The sequence below is a fragment of the Epinephelus fuscoguttatus genome, linkage group LG20 (genome assembly GCF_011397635.1).
Source record: "Epinephelus fuscoguttatus linkage group LG20, E.fuscoguttatus.final_Chr_v1".
Classification (NCBI taxonomy): Eukaryota; Metazoa; Chordata; class Actinopteri; order Perciformes; family Serranidae; genus Epinephelus; species Epinephelus fuscoguttatus.
The window spans coordinates 39,202,165-39,226,160 of NC_064771.1; the positions used below are offsets into that span (position 1 = coordinate 39,202,165).

General features: G+C 40.3%; 1 protein-coding gene and 1 long non-coding RNA gene across 2 annotated transcripts; both read left to right on the plus strand.

Moving 5' to 3' along the window:
* Positions 1-10,012: 10,012 nt before the first annotated feature.
* LOC125881224 (uncharacterized) lies at positions 10,013-14,943 on the plus strand. Its single transcript, XM_049564288.1, has 9 exons — positions 10,013-10,343; positions 11,721-11,752; positions 12,332-12,421; positions 12,578-12,718; positions 12,863-13,047; positions 13,196-13,332; positions 13,483-13,576; positions 13,834-14,172; positions 14,881-14,943. The coding sequence occupies exons 1-9, from the start codon at positions 10,057-10,059 to the stop codon at positions 14,941-14,943; spliced, it is 1,368 nt and encodes a 455-aa protein (XP_049420245.1). The 5' UTR covers positions 10,013-10,056.
* A 279-nt stretch (positions 14,944-15,222) lies between these two features.
* On the plus strand, positions 15,223-17,167 carry LOC125880378 (uncharacterized). The gene is made up of 3 exons (XR_007448060.1): positions 15,223-15,356; positions 15,506-15,633; positions 15,890-17,167. It is a non-coding gene; the product is annotated as an uncharacterized LOC125880378 (long non-coding RNA).
* The last annotated feature ends 6,829 nt before the right edge of the window (positions 17,168-23,996 follow it).

Here is a 23,996-nt window from a genome sequence, read left to right on the forward strand (position 1 = left end):
GCACATATAACAGCAACACACTTGTCAAGTGTTTCTGCCTCTGCACATGAAAGAAACAAAAACCTCTTTCTTCAACTATATTTTATTTATAGATTGTTCTATTTTCAGCAATTTGATGGGCGCTGAATATAAAACACTGTAATCAAGACAACTAACTTTCAATTAACACAGAGCTGCATATAAAACTGCAGACTGTGGCTGAGAAGAACTGAGCACTCAAACACAAGTGAAATACAGCACGGTGCACACATGTAGACTGATATCACTCATATCTGTGCATCAAATACGCAGCAGGAGACGGGAGGCAATTAGCCTAGCTTAGCATACAGACTGGAAGCATGGGGAAACAGCTAGCCTGTGGAGGTCTTAAATCTGCAGCTAACAGATGACGTAAATGTTGACAGACAAAATGAAAAAAAGAACACGAGCTGCTTCCCCCTGCTTTAAGTCATTATGCAAATCTAAGCCAATCACCTCCTGACTAAACTCTGCCACCAACAGCTGTCCCTGTTTCAGTGTCAAACATTTCTTGATTTTCAAAGCTAGTGCTAATGTTTTTTGCTTACCGTAAGGAAGAATAAAAGCCATGAGAAATGGCCACTGGGTGGCTACAGAATCTGGCTAATAGCTCGTTAGGCAATAGAACACTAACACACACAGCTCTCGAGCTCAACAACAAGCAGCAACAAACTCTTGTTAGCAGCTAACCCAGTAGCACAAACACACACACACACAAACACCCCGAGCCAAAGATCGAGCCATTGCACAGCGTCAGACTCTTGTTAGCAGCTAACCCAGAAGAACAGTAACATGCACAACACCCGAGCAAAAAAAAAAACGAGCCACCGTGCAGCGAAAGACTCTCGTTAGCAGCTAACCCAGAAGAACAGTAACATGCACAACACCCGAGCCAAAGAACGAGCCACCGCACAGCATCAGACTCTCGTTAGCAGCTAACGCAGTAGCACAGTAATACACACAAGCTGAAGGCTCCTGTCTGCAGCAAACACAGTAGCACACACAGTGTGTAGTTGCACAGCACACACACCCTGAGCCAGATAACACAGGCTCTCGTTCAGCAGCTAACAGCAGCTAACGTTAGCACAAAGCATCATCAGCAGTGAACAGTAACTGTCAGACAGGGAGCCAAAAAAGGACTGAAAGGTACATTAGTGACATTTTTTCCAGTTAGTGGGACGTAGTGAACTCGCCATAGGCCCAATAAAGTGTCTCTGATGCTTTCTGCGCAAACTAACGTGTTTTTTAACACAGTGAGGGCGGCGTCATGTTGAGGACGGCTCCAGTGCATCAGTGAACCAGGAGCTAAGGCCCACACAAACACTCCTGGACACACAGAGTGTAAAAAACTACTTAGCATTATAAGGTCACAATGCAGTGCTACACAGTCCCTTCTCTTTAACATGTTCTCAACAAATATTTCTTTTAGTATTTAGAAGTATTTCGTATGTAGAACTGAATCCTGCAGTTTAATTTGAGTTGGACCTGAAAGACAAACTAACAGAAGTTAACCAGGTTTATTTACAGTGTGGTCACTGGTTTTGGCACATCGTCACTCTCAGAGCACATTGATTTGTTTATCTCACAATAAAATATCATCCTAACACACGACTTGTTGGATGTGACAAAGCAAAGTGTCCGTGGAGTTGTGAAATCATTGAAACATGTGCTGCAAACGTTTATTTCAACATGGTTGAGTCCAGATTGTTCAGCTCTTAACCCCAGAGTAAATCTTTCCTTTTGGGGGATCCACTCCAACACATGACAACACTGAGCCTTGTGCTTCCTACAGCAGACCACCTTGATGCTGGTGTCCATGCAGAGCACACGCTGCATAGTAAACAGCTCCAACACAACACAGCACCAGATAACAAAACACAACCCGGGGCTAACGCTTTTTCTCTCAATCAAAATGCAGCTCACAGCCAAAAGTTTGGAGTGTCCAGGTCCAGCTCTCCAGAGAGTTTGCTATTTTTCTCAAGGAGCACTAAATCCCACAGCTTTTCTCAGCTGAATACAATGAAATGGCCTGACTCATTCCAGATTCACCCAGAGTGCCTCGCAGCCTGCTGGCCTTCACAACTGACGACAAGGCAACAAAACAGAGCAAAGCCTGGAAAAATAAAAATCAACCGCAGGAGGTCGTGCACTTCTTTAAAGACTCACTTTCACCTCCTGGGACTACATGTTAGTGCCAGTAAATAGCACAGGACACTCCTGAATATGTGCAAGTGTGTGTCCAGTTTTAGAAATGAAAGAGAAGAGAAAGAAATCAATACAGCGATGGATTAATGTTCTATGTATATTAAAGGTGTCGGCATGCTTCAAAGGAACGTCTCTCCAACACAAACAATCCAACAATCATGCAGCTCGACTTCATCGTGACGTCACAGCAAACACTGGAGACAAAAATAGAAATGGCTTTATTATTAACACAATAACTTGGAAAAATGTTTTCATCGAGAAACACATACTTTTGAACAGCTTTGATGCAGAGGTTGAAGAAAAGAAAAAGAAAAGCACGTATGAAATGTACAGTATTAGCAGTTAGCTGCTAGCTAACCGTAGCTAACTTGTTTGTCCATTGTTTGGTCTGTGACGTAATAGGTCAACAGGAAAAAGGTCCAATACTAACAAGCTGAAAGGGGGCATATCTCCACCTATCGTAGAGGAGTCGCACATACTTGGCTCAATAAATGGATTCCCCTCCCGTGCTTGTATACTGGGACAAGGACAGTAGGCCAGTTAGATGTCCTCGTCCAGCTGGGACTGTAGCTCCACTTCACTGTGCATGTGAGTGCACTGAGTGTGACCCCTACAGGTCATGTACCTGTCAAGTGGATGACATGACATATAGTTGAAACGCCTGCCAAGCTGCAGACCACTGTTAGTGACCAACAAACAACAACACCAGCTGTTTCTCAGTAATCGTCGCAGTGTTCCCAGCGGCTGTTCACACACCACACGTGGGTTTTTTAAGTAATCAGTAGCTTTTTGTGGATAAAGTTACAAAAGGCGTTTGACTCTCTGAGATGTCACTGCGTTCCCATTTGAGAGAGGCTTATTTTAAGCCAAAACATGATCTTTGGTCCTTAAACCTGCGACATGTTAACGTACAGATGTAACATGGTTTACAGGATGCACAGTCTGAGTGTAGGTCTAATTTTGATCAGAACGACAACTATCTGACCTCTCTGAGACAAATCACGTTTACAAAGACATTTTAGAGATTTCAGTATTTCAACTAAAGCAGATGCATGCTGGGAAGAATACAAGCTGACCATATTCCTCAATAATTTAATTTGACAAGTTCAATGACACAATCGAACATTTTGTGAACTGAACTCTTAAAGTGATAATTAAGCAATCTAAACTTGAAACTGACAAACTCAACATGTAATAAAGTTCATAATAAAAGACACATTTCTTTAACAAAGCAGATCAGTTTGTAATATTAAGTTACAGGAGCCTTATTTGGTGGTAAAATTTAAATGTTCACTGATGATTTAAGCATCAAAGTCTCAACAACTTGTTGATTGTTTTTTATGGCAAACAACAGCAGTTGTCTTGTCCAGCGTCACCATCAGACGCCAGCTGAAGGAATCTCCTCTGAGGAGGAACTGAGATCTGATTTAAATGTTTCTTTAAAGACTGTGAAGCGACTCGGGCAGCCGAGCAGCTCAGACTGAAACTTTAATGCTTCATGGTTTGATGGTATCAATATTTTAGTACGGCTAAAAATACAGTTGTCTCAACAATATTGTAGGAACGGGCAGGGTGAGTGCTCTGAAGCAGTTACTGTTATTATCAGTTAATCTGCTGTTTCTCTTCTACATTCATTGATCTGTTTTATCTACAAAAAGGTGACGCCTTCAACAACGGCCCTGAACCCAAATATATCATTAAATTAAAGTATTTTGCTTTAAAGGTGGCTCAAATGATTTCAGGTACTTTACTTGTGTATTTCCATTTAATGCCACTGCACACTTCTACTTTTTACTCCACTACATTTATTTTACTACTTTGCAAACTCAGATTATTAATACAAAGCAACTAATAAATTATGATGCATTATTTTATTTTTTTAAAGACATTTTTGGGGGGTATTTTCAGCCTTTAATGGACAGGACAGACAAGTGTGAAGGGTAGAGAGAGAGGGAGTAACATGCAGCAAAGGGCCACAAGCTGGAGTCGAACCCAGGCCGCTGAGGCAACAGCCTTGTACATGGGGCGCCTGCTCTATCCACTAAGCCACCGACGCCCTTATGATGCATTATTAAAGATCAACCTGCACTACATGAAATACTTAAAATGTACAGCAACATTAAAGTAATTTACAAATTAATGAATCAGTAACTATAATCCATCAGTACAATATTTATTATTCTAAAAATGGGCCATCCTGCATAATTATTACTTTCACTGTTGGTAATCTACGTCTATATTTTTTGTACATTTACTACAAGCTTTAAATGCAGAACTTTTCCACTCTAGTATTACTGCTGTTACTTGGGTAAAGATCTGAGTACGTCCTCCACCACTGCACACAAGAAAGCTAATGGTCTTTTTTTCTTTTGTGATGTTTCAAAAACAATTCTTGAAACTAAAATAAAAAGAAATTGTGTTGCTCTGAGTCTGCAGCCATTGTACACACACACACACACACACACACACACACACACACACACACACACACACACGTGAGACCACAGTAAACCAGCTCTGCCCTCACACCCCGGCTGAACTCTCCCACACTCTGCCTGTCGAGCCCTCCTCTCCTCGTGTTGACATGCGATCCGACCCCGTGTCTTTATGTTCACGTCTTGACACAGCTGGTCTGAACAGGACTGATGGTGCTTCTTGACACCAGAGACTCTGAAACATGATGAAATGCTGGAGCTCAGGACAACAACCCCTGATTCACTGACTGGACACCTGCGTGCTGACGTTACTGCTGCTCGTTCTCACACATTCACTGTTCATGGTGTTTAAAGGAGAGATTGTTCCTGTTGTGTGGTGTCGAGGACGTCACGCCCAGTCTCTACTGAACTAAGACAAGACTTTCCAAACAACGCTACCACAACTATTAAAGTACTGCTCGGACAGGATTAGTTTTACACAGGGATGTGGCCTGATGTCAGTTTACCACAGGATGTCTGTAATATAAATGTGTGATTCACACGGGACAAGAAATCTCTGTAACTCTACCAGAGATGGGAGTGGGTGGTAACTTGAGTGGTAACTCAGTGTGCGCCCTGGCGTCACCTCCCTGTTGGCATGTTGCTTCCTGTAAGCATCAGCTGAAGGATAATAACAATTAATATAAAATATTGCCCATGATCAGGATTGATTAGCAATATGGATTTATATCAGGCCTACCTTACACAACCAGAAGTCTCGTGGCTCTGAAAAGTGCTTTGGTCTCGACCTTGTTGATTGGTCTCCCACGTAGGGCTGTGCCATCATTAGAACAATGTCCATGATCACGACTGCTGACAACACCGGATGTTTCTTCAAGCGCCTCCATCATCGAAACAACACGAAAAACTAGTTGTAAACGCGGAAAAATGGTGACAAAATATCTACATACATTTTTACAGAGGATCACGTTCACACAGGATTAATATTTCCCGAGGTATTTTCTCAGACCCGTTTAGGTAAAAGTTGCCGTAACTTTTACTGACATTATCCGTAATGATTACAGACATGATGCGTTCGCACGGGACTAAAATCCCTGGTGATAATTACTTTACCCCGCGTCTCGACGTTAAACTAATCCAGTCTGAATAATTACAGCATACATACAGTATCTGTACAGTACAAACACACACTGATTGTTTTCTGTGTTTTCCTAACAGGAATGATTTGCAAACCTTTTTTTACTCATGAGCTCTTGAAATAAAGTTTGATCTCTTGGACACAAGGCAAAACACAAAGAATCAACTTAAAGGTCCAGTTTGAAGGATTTCAGGGGACATATTGGCATATCTTCTGTTTCCTATGATAGGACACTTTAAAAGAATCCAGCTCTGAAGGACTGTGATTGGCAGTTGTTTTATGTGTGTGTTTTCTGACATTTTATAATCAAGTAACGAAAGTACAGAATCATGTGTGTATCCACCTTGTGATCAGATGCACAATTTAGGCCTCGATCACACAGAAAGTGTTTCAGCAGCTGGAGGTGCCTTTTTGTAAATGTTTTTAATGACAATGAAGCTTTTTGCTCGTGTTTTCTGCGTCGAGACACACTTTGTGTTTCTGCGCTCTAGACGCCTGGTGTTTTAGTGAGAGCGCTCTGAACTCTGCGAGCTGGAAAAACTTGAACTCAGAGCAGAAAAATGCCCCACGTCATTTGTTTTTCCCCACCATTGTCCAATGGGATGATTTGAGAGGCGGGGCTTCTGTGGTGGTCTCGACAACAAGTTTACAGTTGGTAACCAATGGAGGAGAAACTGGTGGTAGTGGTTGCTGGATACCCAGAGCTATACGACTTTACAAAGCACAGTTAGCACCATCTGAATAGAAAACAGCAGATAAGTGCAGTACTGTAAACGTCCATGATGGAGGAGAAGCTCCTGGACCAACTGGTGGTACTCCCCATGATCCAGCCTCTTTTTTAGGGTCTCATGTACCCACACAGATCTCTGTTTATCTGCTGACAGCCTCTCACCCTCAACCAGAGCTACAGACAGCACCCTCTGCCTCAACATGGCAGCAGCTACACACTCATTACTGCAGGACAATAAATGCTAGACTGATTACACAGGGAGGTCAGCGTGAGGAGGTGATGGGCTGGTTGCCTGGCAACAATAAAAAGGCGCAGCAAGCATTTTTTTTTTTTACAAGTAGCGGCATTCAGTTTTAAAAAAAGGCAGTGCGGAGCGCCTCCTGTTTTGCACTTTATCACTTCTGTGTGATCGGGGCCTTGATGGGTTCCTCCCTGGTCGATGATTCACCCGTCCTCAAAGTTTATTCAAAAATGGACCAGTAGTTTTCTGTACTCCTGCTCACAGACAGACAAACTGAGCTGAAAAACAAACCTCTGCTTGATTCAGAGGTCTGGAGCCATCAGATTTATCTTGGGTCCCCTGGGAGCCCCTGCCCACAGGTTGGGAACTGCTGCTTTATCTAAATGTAAAGATTGAGGGACGTTGTTTATATCATGGCTGCACAGGTGAAACTCTGCTGAGCAGTCAGCCTGCCATTAAATGCAAAGCCATGTTAACAAATTCTGCCGGTCCCAGAGAAACAGAACATCTGGTGAAAGTGGCTGTTTTTCATCCAGTGTCAGACATGTTGTGTTTATCCAGCCTCCCTGCCTCCCCTCACCAACTCCTCCAGCTCCACCCAGTCCTCTCTCCTCAGCAGGGCTTGGATCAGAGCCAGCCATGGGGTGTGCTGGGGTCTCACATATTTTGGCGAGCCAATCGGTGCTCTGACAGCGTTTCCTTCGCTCCCTCTCTTGTGTTTATCTCCCATTTCTCCTGCTCCTCACATCTAGAGTAAGATTCTTGTGTCTGAGCATCTCGTCACTCGCTGACAACCTTCCCGGCTCCGTGTAGCTGTGGAAACACACAGCGATCTGGCAGCGGCGCTGAGGACAGCTCATTGGACTCGTCTCTGCAGGAGTATTGGGGATGGGGAGGCGTCTCTCCTGCCAAGTTCTCATCATACTCAACAAGAATGACTAATAACTGTGAGAAGAAGACTGAGGAGGAGGAGGAGGAGGAGGAGACAAACACCCAGAAAGCAGTTCCCAAAGTTAGAAAATGCTCCAAGGGTGAGGAACAAAAACGCCTTTTATATTCATGTTGGCATCGCCGCAGCCGTGAAACAACTCAAGCAGGTGACAGGAGGGTGAGACAGTACGGTGCAGGGCCCTGGGGACAGGAGGGTGAGACAGTACGGTGCAGGGCCCTGGGGACAGGAGGGTGAGACAGTACGGTGCAGGGCCCTGGCGACAGGAGGGTGAGACAGTGTTGTGTTGTTGTCCTGCCTGTCAGAGCACCTCCGTCCTCTCACATCTTCAGACACTCGGTTCCTGCCGTGGCCTTCAGAGAAGTGAGGTCAGCCTGTCGCCGTGGATACCGCTGACCTCCTTCCTCCTCGGTTATGCAGCCAGAGCTTGGCTGCTCACATCAGAGCCACAGCCGTCGACCTTTTACATTCGTGTGAGTGACATTTCATGAGGAGAGTCACTTCTGAGGGTTCATCCAGACGTCTAGTCCTGAGCCACAACAGTCATAATGGAAGTTTGGTTTTAACTCTGAAGGGGACATGTACCAAAATGATCTGATCTGATATATACAAGTGTTGGATTGTATAGATTGATTTTAAACAGACAGTTTACATGTTATTAATAAGTATAATTCACTTACTGATTGCGTGGTCACCAAGAGAAAAGTGTGAGCAACGATCATGAAATTAACCAACCTGTAATTTAATATAATAACAGCTGACTGATGAAAAGAGTTTGAATTGTTTAAACTACAAAACTAACTGCTTCAAATTCACCAGTGTTGATTGGGTGCACAGACACTGCAGTTAGCGCTGCAGCCAGACCATCAGGTCACGTTCACTCTTTAACACTGTGAGATCCTTCTTTAAAAATCAGCTCAGTCACCACAAGACAATGTTGACTTGTACGTTTCTGTGAACCACATTTGTACCTTTCATATAAATGTGTGTTTTTTTTGTTTTTTATTTTTTATAGTGACGCAGTTTATGAGCCGACTTTGTCATCAGGTGTTGGAGGGGAGGGTGGACAGTGTGACCATGTTCAGGGGCACAAATGGTGCGTTTCCAGCTCCATTTGTGCCCCTGAACATGGGTGTTTGTTAGTGACCCACTGCAGCATTTCTAGCAGCTTTGGGAACTTTCAGCCACAACATGATCTTGTCACAACCATAACTAAGTGTTTTAGTGCCTAAAGCTAACCACGTTTACCTCAGCATTGTCACAACTGTTTGAACCTGTCTGTTGCATAATAACATACAAGTGTAACATATCCATGGTTTACAGAAACATTCAGTGCCAACATTTACTCTGGCCAGTGTGTTGAAACCCAGAAATATTGGAAGGATAAAGTGAGCAGCACCTTAAAATGTGTGAGGACATGTGTCTGTCACGCACACTGCCTGCTGCATCATGACGCCACATCTGGAACAAAATTGTTTCCTCTCACTGACTTTAACTTTTTAAAATTTGAATGGACAAAACAAACAGCATAGTTGGGACCTATGCATCAAATAAAGCCTTGACGCTGCGTCACACAAAAATGTTGTTGTAGAAAATACAAACTTATGTTCGTTTGAGTAACAAAAAAACAAACTTTCTATGATCGTGTCATGTATATCTTGCTGCTTTGCAGCACCACCTCTGACTTTACATGGTACACACTTAATTAAAGAAAGAAGCAATGCTTGCACACACACACACACACACACACACACACACACACACACTATGCCACAGAAGCGTAATTAATAGGGATGCACCGAAATGAAAATTTGTGGCCGAAGCCGAATAAAATTAAACGCTTGGCCGAGTACCGAATATCGTTTTTTAGTTGTTCATTAGTTTTTGCAGATGAACCCTCCAGATTAGTGTTGTCACGGTACCAAAATTGGGACCCACTGTGCGATACCAATGAAAATATCACGGTTCTGAGTAGTATCAGGATACCACAGATAAAATGAGGCAGATGTGCCTTTTGTCATTTATGAAAAGATAAATCACTTTTCTATAATACATCAATGATATTTCAATGGAATAAATTACTTATTGACTTATTCATACTTCAAAAACAGCATCAATAAGTGATTAACATAGGGGGGATCAAAATAAAATAAATAAATAAATAAAATAAGAATCAACCAGCCCCCCTCCTCCCCTGACAAGTAAAGAACAGTCCCTTCATAAGTAAAGAACAGTCCCTAAAGTGCGGTGAGGTTTGTGGACCGTTACTGCCACAAAGAGAGAAATGTGAACGGCTCGTTTCTCCTCTGACACGCCACATACCTGTGTGCCGCCGGGTCCATGTCATTGGTCCAACAGCCCATTAGTCTGACGGTCCGCGGTGCTGACCGGCGCCCAGCGGGTGTATTTCTACACAGTAAATTCCCCAGTGTTAAATATCCAGTGTCAAGGTTCATGGACTCTGGCAGAGTTACAACAACAACAGATGGAGTAATACGCCCTCTAGTGTTGGTGAAAATTTTCGTAGTTAAAAGATATGGTGTTGAAAGTACTCTGGAAGGCTCCGCCCACCTCCTCTTGTCTCAGGATTTTCAAAGACGCCATTTTGTAGTTGTCCACGGTCTGCGGTAAGTGTGTTTTAATTTACTTATTAAACCAATTACTTTGCATTGCAACAGAAGCAGCATTTTAGTATAACGTTATATTGATATTGACCACACATTCAGGCCGCTGTGTGTCTTAAAACACTGATTTATGAATGGCTAATGTGACGAGGTGGTGACTCCCTTAGCAGTGAATGTGCCAGAAGCATCGTGCAAATTAGCTAACGCTACCACCAGCTAAATAGCAAACCTGGAACTAGATACGGTCGGCAACGTGTAAGTCAACTTTTAACTAGATAACGTTGCCAGCGTGATGGGTAATTGTGTAGAGTCTTCATGAAGTCAATTCAGGTCAGACAGCGACATGTGTGAGGACTCGGCTAAACTAGCTCTCGTTAGCTTGACCATGAGCTTGACTGGTTAGCCTGGCTAACGTTATGTGTGCGCGGGAGAATCTGCAAGGATAAACACTGGGTAATGTAAAGCTAAGGTGGTGTTAATATATTGAGGTAAAATGAGTTAGTTACTGCGTGTAATCGGATTACTTTATTTTAGCTCGTATAATCACGTGGGGTTTTCAGAGTAACGTTAGCCTAACAGATACTGTTGACTTAGTTTCATAACCCCTCTAAATGTTTGCTGGGCATTAATATAGTTAAACTGAAGTTAAGGGTTGTCTGACTAATATCAAGGCAAGGCAACTTGTTTTTTTGTCAAATCCTGTTCTGTTTCTGATGAAAACTCTGTATTAAATGTGTCCTTGGTTTTAACGACCGCACAATTTATAAACTTTGACATTCCGGTTCTTTAATTAGCAACACTGTTACTTCTGAAACATGTTGTGGTGTCGTCAGGGCTCTGATGTCTTACAAACTCCAGAGTGTTAAATGATAAGAAAGAGATGGCATGCAAAGTTTCTCACTAGTGCTTATTTAAAATAAGTTAAATTAAACTAATTAATAAGCTAGTTATTAGTGTTTTGAGTGTAGAACGGAGCAGAAGCGGGTAGTAATGTGTTTGATGTATTAAAGTCACTTGGGTCAGTTATTTTGTCAGTAGTTTTAATATGACATATCTCATACTTTCTTCAGTAGATTTTAGAGGAAAATAATTACCTGTGTTACATTTAGATACATGTATTGCCCTTCTGCCATTTAATATTTTATTCATGCATATTCTGGTAAGAGGCGGGTTGACTAGTCCTGTGCATTTGTGCAGCCTGATAAATAGACAGGATTTTTTTTTTTTTTAACCAAAGAAGGTGAACTTTATTTTTTTATTTTATGTGGACCTAAATGATGAAATACTTCATCTATTCATGAATGATCAAATATTAAAATTATTTCATTATTATTATTATTATTGCATGGAATTAATTTATTTCTCTGTTTTGTTTTTCAGATTTGTCCATTATTCACTGAGGTCTGATGATGGTAAGTAACATTTTAGATAAAATAATGTGAACATTAGTCCCACCGATGTGTAATTTGGGAGGCAGAGGCCAACAGGAATGAAGAATTCCAATACTGATATATTGAGTGATATAGTCTGTTTTTTGCAGTTATCCCTCAATTGTGGTCATCAAAACTTTGCAACAAAGATATTTAATGGAGGCAGGATATTTTACAGATTAAAAATATTTTTTTACTGTCTAAAATAACAGCAGTGCACTAAAACCTTCATCATCACTTGAAATGTAACAATAATCAATCTCCTACAGCATCTTTTTCTGCATTGTATTCTTTAAAACTGAAATGTCAACTGATATATTGATTGCCTGGTCAGAATCATTTCTGCTTGCACACAAATACATCACACTGTCCAGTGTCTTTACATTTAAAAATAGCCGAATTTTGATGATTCTGGTGTTTTGTTTTGTTTTGTTTTCTTTTTAAAACCCACATCCACCACTGTGATTATACCATATCATGTGCTAGCAGGAGCTATTGTTGCTGCCAGAGTAGCTTTGTAGTAAAGCTCAATATATGGATTGAGTTTTTCTATTTTTACAGATATCACCATGTTGATTAAAACAAAAATTGATAACGAACAGAAATATGTCAAGATCAGTCAACCCAGCCTGGAAGAATTCTTGAACTCTGGTAAGCCAGCAGTCAGACACCATAGTAAAATCAAACTGAAAGTGTGTCAGTCCATGACTTTTGGAGATGCAGGACATTGTCTTGAAAATGGAAAATAATCTCTCACTTTGTTAAACTTGCCATTTCATATGGAGTGTCTGTCTGCTTTTTCCTAAGCTTTCATGAAATTTTCCATCCCACCTGTGAGTGAAGGCATCAGAGTTTATGATGAGACGGGAACTGAGGTGGATGCAGATGTCTTTGAAGAAGTATTGAAGCACCCCAATGCTGGTGTATTCACTATCACATTTGACAATGGTAAATTGGTTCTGTCTTAATTCTCATTTCTTTAATCATCACCCACAGAATGTTGACTCAGACTCCGTTACCTAAGATGAGAAATTGTAGCTGTTCATTTCTTTCTTTTTTCCTGTCCTCTCTCTGTCTCTGAACTACACTTAGGTTCCCAGGGAAAAACTTTGTCCAGCTCTTCTCAGGATACATCTTCATCTGCCGGTCCACCACTGCTTGATGTAAGCAATTCAGCTCTGGAAATTTCAGCCTGCAGCTCTGATGATACAGTCTTCATCGATGAGGATTACTGCCCTTCCAGAAAACGATCAAAGTCGGAGAAAGATGCCAAATTTGTGAGTTGATTTGTAAAGTTATTTATTTATTGTGACAGTGTTCTGTGGGAGTTGCTCTATACATTATTTATTTTGTAGGTTATTTGCTATCAATTTTGTTTTAATATTTACTGAATATGGACTTGTCTTCAATTCTGTCCTTTCACAGTTGGTTGAATGTGCACTGACAACGAAACCTGGTGGAGACCGCATACTCAAGGAGTACAGCCGAACTAAAGGTCTGACTGATTCCTCACGGCGACAGATGATTAACATCCTTGCTGCAGACATGACTGAAACTCATGGGTAATTAGATGTCTTTCTTTCAGCAGATGTTTTTCGCCTGTGCTTGTGGAGAAAACAAATATACTATATTAGGTGCATTTTCTTAATTTTCATAGCTTTAAAACTCGTAGGTATTGCAGTTAACAGATCTATTCAATTTGCTCTCTTCAGGACGGCACCACCACGACGTGTGAGAGAGAAGTATGCTCAAGGCATAGTGTCCTTGTTCCCAAACCTGAAAGATCCATATTCCAAAAATGGATATGTAAGTCCTCCTGTGTTTCCAGTCATTAGACAGTTGAAGGCAGATTATTTCCACTTCCAGCCAAACTAAAAAATATAAAGGAAAAGGGATGCCCAACTTAAATCCCAACTTAAATTTGACTACATACTTTATCATTTCAAATTTGATCACATAATTGATTTCACTGTAGACATGCATACTGTTTTGTTTTGTTTTTTTTTACATTTTATCCAGCTGCTATCATTTTCATATCAAATGAGCCTCTTTTAATTTTAAAGGAACATTTCTATGATGCTGAGAGTGGCAGTGGTTACTTGGCATGGAGACTCAAAACTATCCAAAGGAAGAGTGCTTCAACAGAGAGGAGAGGGTCATCACGTCAGCTGACTGGTGGAGGGCCGACAGCCAGAAGAGAAGTCTCATTCAGTCCCGAGATGACCCTGAGTGAGGACCAATGCAGGGAGGCCATATCTTTCTTGAAGCATTCTTCTGATGAAGCCGCTATCAAGCATAAGATGAAGCTGACATTCCAGTATCGTACCAGTATGGTCCTTGATGAAGAGAAATCCACGGACGTCTTGACTGAATTTCCACGCTTCAAAGACATCAAAGGCCTGGTAATGACAATTCATTTTACAAAAATAAAACACTTTTGCAATGATATAACTAAATGTGTAACTGTCTCTACTACCCTACATATTTGGTAAACTATCCTCACCATTTCCTGGTGATGTTGTGCCTGATTCTCTCTACAGTTTGGATGTTGTTTACCTCCCATTCAACTCCAATTAATATCAAAATCAAACATAGAGATTTTACATTTATTGTAGTACATAGAGATTTTTGTATGAGCATGACTTAATCATTTGGAGCATGAAAGGCTGCTGTTTTGTGATTTAGAATTAGGTTAAAATGTTGAGCCATTTTAAATCACTTGGTGTCATCAGGAAGTCAAACATGCATGCTTAAGAAGGTTACGCAAAGAATACATTTTTCACACTCAGATCACTATGTATTACATAATATATAAGCATAGTAATTTCTGAAGTGTGTTGTAATACTATTTTTGAAGCTGAATGGGAAGTAAATTGCACTTGCACCTTTATCTTTATAGATGTAATACTGCTATACAATTTGCAGGCTACAGGGCAAATACAATTTAATAGAAAATAGGACTTTTGTGTGCTATTATTGTTTGAAAATACCTGGACAACAACTACACCTAATTTTTTTTCTGGACTCTCCCAACACAGCACATCCTGAAACATACACCTCAATGTAGTTTGCTTAGCTGATGTTTTTTGGTTTATCATTTCTTGTTGCAGATTGAGCAAGACTTTGTTCTGCTGTTTGAGAGGGTACAGCTGCCAGGTTTCTGGAGAGGTTAGTCTAAACCTAGTTTGTTGCATTTAGTGCATTTTGTTGCACTGTCATTTGTGTTATCACGTCTAAACTTAATGCATGTTTGGTTATTCCAGGATGTTGCAGTGTTTATGTAATGTAATTTCTTTACAATTTGTTACCATGTTGGCATGGAAATGATTACATAATATTGGAGGTACTGAGAATTTTATTACACTCATCACTGATACATTTACCTGATTTTGTTTGCCATTGGTGTTTGATTTTCACCGTTTTGGACTAAAACAGTATTTCTCTATCTAGGTGGCCAACAATGTTCAAGCAGAAAGTCATCCAGCAGAGTAAGGCACTCCTTCCTCAAGTGACCTTGAAGAACTGATCTATTGTGCTGAAGCAAGGGCAGATGAAGAGGATATAGATGATGATGCACTTTCTTCTGGTAGTCAGATTTACTTCCTGGGCTTTGACTTGATTTAGTTTAAATTCTAATGCTTTTTCTTGGTTTAGATTTAGTTTTAAAAGAATGGTGTTTAAGTTGGAATTATAGTGTCATTATATAATATTAAGTTGTTTTGCTTCTGTGTACAGGATGGGACAGTGATCTTTCTTCGATTATCCTCCTCCTCCACCTGATTCCTCCTTCAGCTCAAGGCCGGAAAAGACCAGGGAAGGTGTCTGCATCCCAGGCTGAGAAGCATCTTATCGTGTTCAAGAAGGTTTGTATTGTAGGTTATACCAATGTCAAAAGTGTTACATTCCTTTTGAGACAACAAGAGTGGATGCAAAGGTAAATATTTTTCCCACATTTGTAGTGTCTCCTGTGTAAAAAAATCAATTCTGTGTGAAACTAATGCAAAATTGGTGAAACTCAGTCTTAGACACACCATAAATGATCTTTATATAAAACGCCATCAACCCATTGTAAGATTTGAATTTCATTGTTTAAATTTTATTTCGTTCTCTTATCCTCAGAGTGGAACAAGCATCCAGGAACACGTTGATGCCATCAGCAGCACCGCTCAACCCTATCTACTTGCCGTTGGGATGAAGAGGAGCACCATTCATTCGTTCTTCATCATTCTGGACAAGCAGGTTATACCATGCCAGTCAACCAGTTCTCTTGGAGCGTTCGATGAACTCTTCAAGGCACACTATGTATTTGGTACCATGTACAGTCAGGCACTCTACAACATGTACACCTTTGTACAGACAACTGTGTACAACATAGATATTGGCAAAGTCCAGGAGAGCCCACATGTTGCAGAGCTTAGGGCTAGGCTGCTTCACTAATGCATACATTGACATACACGGTGGGCAACATGCTTGCCCCTTATCTATCAATGCGATGGTATTGTTCTGTTTCTGTTTGTTTTTAGGCTGCTGTGACTGACCTTACTCAATTAATCCAGTGTATTTTGAAAACATGGGGGTGACTTGTTTTGTTTGCCAGACTCATTTTGTGACTACTAACATGCTTGTAAGGCACATACGATTGATTCATGGTTTCTGTGCTGGTAAATCACTTCGCTTGAAATGTGCTCAGGCAGGATGCTGTCAGGTTTTTGGTACCTTTTCAGGCTTCAGGAAACATTTCAACACCAAACATGCTGAGCAAATTGAGCATGAAGACAAAACTGATAATAATGTAGACAGAGAAGATTTTGTTGATAATTCTCAATCACAAGATTTTGAGGAACCAACCTGTAGCTCTCAAGTCCAGCCACTAGTCAACACAAGCACTGTAATATGTGTGCCTCTGCTATTGCACAGCTTCAAGTTGCTGGTGTTGCCCAGGCTACTTTAAATAATTTTATATCATCCATGGAAGAAGTAGTACTGGATTTACAGAGTCAAGCAAAAGATGCTGCGTTGAAATGTTTATCTTCTCAGGATACTAGTATTAAAGATAAAATTGAACAAAGTTTTGAAAAACTTGAAAATCCTTTTACTTGCTTGAATTCAGAATCAAAACGAACAGCATATTTTGAACAGAAATGGAGAACTGTTGAACCTGTAGAAAAAGTCCTTGGTGTCAGATTTGAAAGTAGAAGAAACAGAACTACTGGAACTTATGATCAGGTGGTTGTAACAGACAAATTTTTCTATGTTCCAATTCTAGAAACATTGCAGTCTATTCTCACAAATCCAAACCTCCAAGATATGTTTACATCTAGCCATACCCCCAGGGATAGTGTATATTTTGATATTAAAGACGGGTCTTACATGAAGAGACATCCTCTATTTGCTAAAGAAAAGAATGCATTGCAAATTCAATTATTTTTGATGAATTTGAGACTGCTAATCCTTTAGGATCCAAAAGAGGTATACATAAATTGGGAGCTATATACTTCACACTGAGAAATTTTCCACCAAAGTTTAATTCATCTTTAGCCAATATACATTTATGTGCCCTTTTTCATGCTCAGGACATTAAAACCTATGGCTTTGATGCCATACTTGAGCCAATTGTCAGTGACCTCAAAGTACTTGAAACTGATGGTTTTAAAGATCCCTTGTCCAGAAATCCAATTCATGGTAGTGTTGTGCAAGTCACTGGGGATAATCTTGGGATACATGGACTGTTTGGGTTTGTAGAGTCGTTCAGTGCTAGGAATTGTTGTCGCTTTTTGTCTCATAGAGAAAAGTGATTTTCAAACTGTATTCTGTGAAGATGAGGAGAGTGTGATATTGCGAACAAAAGATATTCATGCAGAACATTGCCACACTATACAAACCACCCCACAACTACCTCATGTATATGGTGTCAAACGTTCATGTTTATTGAACTCTCTGCAATATTTCAACACAGCTGAGAATTTTTCTGTTGATATCATGCACGACATTTTAGAAGGAGTTGCACAGTTTGAGGTAAAACTTGTATTGGAATATATGCAGGAGAACTTTATAACTGCCAAACAGCTAGCTGGTAGAATACAGTCATTTAATTATGGCTACTGTGAAAGAAGAAATCGCCCCCCTACAGTTAAGTTAGGTGATGGAAGTAATGATTTGGGCCTGAATGCGATACAGTCTTGGTGTTTATTGCGCAACATGCCATTGATATTTGGTGATCTAGTGCCCAGTGACGATGAATGCTGGCATCTTTTAATTTTGCTTTTGCAGATTGTCAATATTGTTTTTTCCCCAGTTCTAACGGATGGTATGACTGTCTTCCTGAAACACATTATTGTTGAGCATCATCAGCTTTTTAAGCGTTTGTTTCCTGCTCAAATCTCTTGCGAAGCATCATTTCATGACCCATTATCCTCGATGCATAAGGAATATTGGACCAATTCTCCACATGTGGTCTATGCGATACTGAGGCAAAGCATAACTTTTTCAAGACCCAACTGAAGAGTTTCAAAAATATCACGAAGACATTGGCCAAAAAGCACCAAAGATACATGGCCTTGCATTGGGAATCTTTTAGCCAGTACAGATTAACTATTGGTCCAGGAAAGATGGTGCAGCTTAGTGAATTCAAAGAAGGTCCTGAGATTGCGACAAAGCTGAATACTGCAGTATCTTCTAATGTAATGTCAGTGAAGTGGGTAAAGCAACATGGCACTGAATATCGCCCTGGCTTAATAGTATGTGTTGAGGTAGCTGATGAGATACCAGTTTTTTGTAAGATCAAGAATATTATTGTGAAAGATGAGCAAGTTACACTTATAGGTTCAGGAACAGAAACCATTTGTTTTGATGAACATTACCATGCATTTAAAGTTTTGCTTAGGCCTTTCCAGGCACTTAAGGTGTTTGATGTTCAGCAGTTGCTCTATTTCAAACCAATGGATGTGCAAATGGCGTATGGACCAACAAATTCCTCCCTTTTTATAGTTCCATATTGCCATCTAATGCAGCATTGATGGGTGTTTCTAGAGTTAAAGCAGTGTTGACGATTTTTCACATGGATCTGTATAGATTTGTTGAGTAGAGCTGAACTCAAATTTTAAGATGTTGATGTTTGTAAATATTTTCTTTAGTGGGAAATGGTAGCAGGATGAGATGGAGCAATATAACAGAGTAATTTGGTTGTTGTGTGTGAAAGTGAATGTCTATAACCCAAATTTTATATTTGATTCTAAACATCTAAAAAAAAATTGGTGTCAGTCATTCATCAAAATCAAAAGTTAACAGTTATCTGGCTGAAGTAATCCTGCTTCCATGTATTTTCCCACTAATAAAAGGTACATTTGTCACTGTTAGCAATGGTTAAAAATGTGTTTTTATCCCACCTAAAGACAATTTTCTATCATCTGGTGTCATACTGATCAATTACAACCAAGATCTTATAAAGTTGAATTCTACAAGGACTGTCACTTCTCTTAAAGGAGAGCTGTGCTGATTTATAGATAACATGGATTGACATAAAGTTGAAAATCAGTTAAGTCCTTCTTTAAAGTATAGAAAACACTTGGTGGAATAAAAGGTAAACTAATCAGCGACAAATTGAAATATTATAGAGATTAGAAGTAAATTTACAAATAAAAATAAATCTACCTCCACTCCAATTTGGAATTAAAACACATTGTTACAGATGGAATATTTTTGCATCCATTTTACCAGTAGTATTTAAATTACAACCTATTGTTGACTGAATTTTATTTTGTGGCACTTGACTGGTGTTCTTTAGCAGCAGCTCAATATATTGAGGTAGCAGGTTGTAAAATCTTCAAAAGAGGCCAAATATTCCATGTCTCTCCACTTGGGGAAAAAAATCAGATCTTGCACTTGATAAGATTTTTTTAAGAATTTGAATAGTTGTTTCCAGATGATGGCAAAGTTTTCTCAAGGTTGAAGATGGCTAGAGTTAATCCTCTGAAATGGCACTTTTAACATGTTTTTACTGTAGAGAGAAGTGGTTAAGATTTTCAAACTTTAAATATACCATGTCTTTTGAGAAGATTTTAATTTTTTTAAATGATCTTCTAAAGAGAAAGTGAATTTTTGTTTTATTATGTGGCATGTGGTGAGAAAGCTCATTTACTTGCTTCAAAAAACCTACAGAAAACTTGTTTTGATCTAAATTCTGGAGGTAATTTTTTTCTATTTTAATTTTTAAATAAATTGTTATCAAGACATGGATACAGTGGTTTGTTTTTCTTCCTGGGCATGGTAAATTAGAAATTGCTAAATGTATTAAATATTTCATTTTATTGAAAATCAGTTTATTTAATATCAACATGTTGGATAAACATTTAAAGGTAGTAAATTCATGAGTAAATTATATGTTACACTTGCAGGAGTCAATTAAGAATCAACACTGTGTTGGGAGTAACTACTTGCAAACTTAGTGTTAAGTGGTTTTAACACTCATGAAGAGTAGACCGATAGGAGGAAATTCTGATCAACACTGAAAAACTCAGTGTTAAATGTAAATGACACTCTTGGTGTTACTTTCCTCGTAGTGTAAAATTTGATTAACACTCCCTAGTGTAGTGTAGTGTAAAATATTGACTCTTAACAGAGTTAAATTAACTCTGAAAATTCAACACTATGTTCAGTGTAACTTTTACACTCTGTAGATTAGGACCATATGTTCACTGACTCAGTGTTAAAATTACCTCTTTTAGTGTTGAATTAACACTGCTGATTTTACTGTGTACCTTGATGGTGTGCTGCGACCGGCTTGAGGTGAAGCAGGCTCACAGCTTTTGTGTTTCTCACTTTCTTTTTCATTTTAACCCACACCATGATCTTGTCCTAACCCTAACCCTAACCAAGTGGTTTTTGTGCCTAACCCTAACCAGACCTTAACCACAGGGCATCATGATGATTTCAGAACAATGGGTTTAATATGGTCGGACCAATGAGCAGTTCTCATGCCACCACGGCTCGGCTGTTCAGGTACTTCTGGGCAGTCATGACGCCAAGAAGAGGACATTATTGGAGCCGGACTTTTCCGTCGCCGGTAAGCCTTATCTTGTGCCACGGAGCACTATGGCTGCCGTATTGCTGCTGCTGGTTGAAATCTGTACTCACACAGTGTGCTGAATGATTTATTTTGCTCGCACAAAACTATTTTTAGTCGCAAATGCGAGTGCGGTGACGGACGAAGTAAAATATCGCCACACTGCCAACATTTTACTCCGTCCGTCTCCGCACGCTGTTTGATTGTGTCATCAAAACACGCCACTATTATTCGGCCTTGCTTTTCACTTATTCCACCGAATACCGAATGTGTGTTTTTTTGCAATATTCGGCCGAATATATTTGGTTACTGAATATTTGGTGCATCCCTAGTAATTAACACAACATTTTGATCCTGCTTGGATGTTGAACAGGTCCTGAAAAAGTGTGCAGGCAGGTCAGCTGTTTTTTGACAGCCTTGCTCCTACGTGATGTTTTATAATACTTGGATTTGATTTAATCCTCAAATGCATCAGTGGTTGTCCAAATCTATTATACAGCACATGAGGAACAGGCCAGAGGTGTGTGTAAACATACACACTAGAAGAATTATGCAGCTCTTTAAAGTGATGTTGCTTTTAAACATCTCAGAACATTCATAACAGAGTTAAGTAATAATTCATTCATTCATTCATGATTTCTGCTAACAAGTAACGTTAAAAGAATAAAATGGAGATATTAGACAGGTGTAATCTATTACACAGATGTAATCTATTACACAGATGTAATCTGGTCCTGGCTCTCTGAAAACCTAAAGTCTAAGTTTTAGGAGTTAATGGATCATTAATGTTACACAGATAAAACAGCAGCAGTGGTGAAAGTACATCTGTCACCGCTTTGCCTGAACATATGTGACTGTCAATCATGTTATAGTCACACACACACACACACACACAGAGCCATGAATTACGAGCAGACACACAAACACAAAGATGTGAAACTCCCAGAACAGGGAGGAGACAGCAGGCGTGGATCCAGGCATTACTGCAACACTGATGTCACATTTGACTGTCAGATCAAATTAATTAGTCCAACAGCTGTTTCCTGCGCAGACGCAGAGTCTGACTGATGTGACGAGCACTGAAGTACAGACAGATCTCTGATAAGGCAGCTAATAAAATCTCTGCCCTGAAAACAGACTTTAAATCTCACCGCTTCTCTCTAAAGAAACCATGACGTTAATACAGAGAGTTCCAGTTTGTTTCCAGTCTAAGTTTTGTAGTTTTGTACTTTGCTCCAAGTTAACTGCTGTGATGTGGAAATGTTCCCTGTTGAAATCACCATGAGTCCAGATCTCAGCAATGAAAGAACACTTCACCTAAAAGTTAACACCAATGTAAACCTCCCTTTGACTACGTCCCAACAGCAGAGAAAAATTATAGAATATCAAACTTCCTGTGCAGCATTATCCAAGTGCCCTGTGTCCATCTGTGGTTCAAACACAAACACAACCACTGCTGCACGTGCACAACAAATTCCTTTCAGGGAGGAGACTCTGAAAATGTCTTATTTACCAACAGCTCAGCAGAAAGAGTTGTGTGCAGCACATGGAAGTGTTTCTTTAACCTTTTTGTTGTCTTTCAGTCGGCCTCCATTGAAGTCTGTTTGCAGCGACATATATATGCGATATGTTTATTAATAGGCTGACTGAGCTTACAGCAGCCTTTAGTGAGTCTACCTCCACCTGACACCTGGACTCGCGAGCAGGATCTGGAGCTAGCAAGGTGACTTCACCCTCGATCCCTGTTTGCGTGCTGCTAGATTGGCTTCACTCACCAGCCAAACACCAGTGATAACCTATTGAGTGGCAGGTGGACAAAGAGTTAATATCCAACCCTGATCAAGTGGCACGCTCTGTCAACTTACAGGGACATGATGAGAACACAGGTGGGAACAGTTCTGGAGTTTGAGAACACGGAGACATTTCTTTGGACTTTTCTTAGGAACACATTTTAGAAAGAACTTGGGGAGGTATTGCTCTGTGACTTCTCCTGCTGTCATCAATGATTTCAGGGTTTCTTAAAGATATTTAAGTGGCATGAATGACGTTTATGAGCGGACCTGACTGTACTAACCAATGCAGCTCTCTGACACAGTGTCCAACAGCTGTACATCAACAGGTTTACTGTTTGACGGTCACTGTGACAGCACAGATGAGTTCAGGGTATAAATGCAGATGCTCAGATTAGACTGCATGTACAATACAAGCAGCCTCAAGCTCATCGTCTCTCTGCAAACAGATTCTGCACATGATGAAGCTCTTCCTCCTCAGAGAGACAACAAGTCTTATTTACTGTAAAGTCATGTGCTGAGGAACACAGGCAGCAGTGAGCCTGGAGGAGAAGTCAATGCATTCAAGGGTCCAGAGAAACAGCATCTTGTGACAGGAAGCAAATCTGTTGAGAACGTCATGAAGACACATCTTATTTTAAGATACGTGGCGAACTACACGCATACATCTGTTCTCTGTTGTTTTAAATAGAGTCAGTGTTTCAGCTCATCCCAGACGTATTTGGACGAAGCTGACATCAGAGCGCTGCCCAAACAACACCTAATGTGGAAACCCATTTCTTTATGGAGCTCTCATTGTGCATAATTATTGTCATGTTAAAACAGGAAAAGGGGAAACACAAAGCTGGAGGAACACTGCTGACAATTATTCTGACAATTACCTGAGTTTTAAGTTACGTTTTAAGTAAAAAGCCGAGGATTTGCTGATTCCAGCGTCTTAAACATGAAGATTTGCTGTTAACCTTCATCATACATCAAAATAAAATCAAACATCTTTAGGCTTTAGACTATTTGTTGCTCCACAAATGACATTTAACAATGTGATGTGTGTTTCACGTTCTAACTAAGCACACAAATAACTGGCAGATTTAATGCTCCCCCTTGGCCGTGTCATCAGACACTGTGGGATTTCTTTCCACTCGTACGCCGATGACACTCAGCTGTATCTCAGGACTGACCCAACCCCTTCAACTGCTCTGCCATCTTCATCTTCACCTCTGTCCACACTCACCAACTGCCTGGAGGAGATAAAGGCATGGATGAGTCGTAACTTCCTCCAACTCAACTGTTCCCAATCTGAAGCCACACTTATTGGCACCCCTCATCAGGTCCAGTCATCTTCTCTAACCACCATCACCTTCTCCGGCCAGGACAT

Bases quoted from the DNA above. Each gene is read 5' to 3' on its own strand.
- LOC125881224 (XM_049564288.1), top strand. From the start codon at position 10,057: ATGTCATTGGTCCAACAGCCCATTAGTCTGACGGTCCGCGGTGCTGAC. The intron at 12,719-12,862 runs GTAAATTGGTTC...AACTACACTTAG, and splicing joins CACTATCACATTTGACAATG to GTTCCCAGGGAAAAACTTTG. The intron at 13,048-13,195 runs GTGAGTTGATTT...GTCCTTTCACAG, and splicing joins CGGAGAAAGATGCCAAATTT to TTGGTTGAATGTGCACTGAC.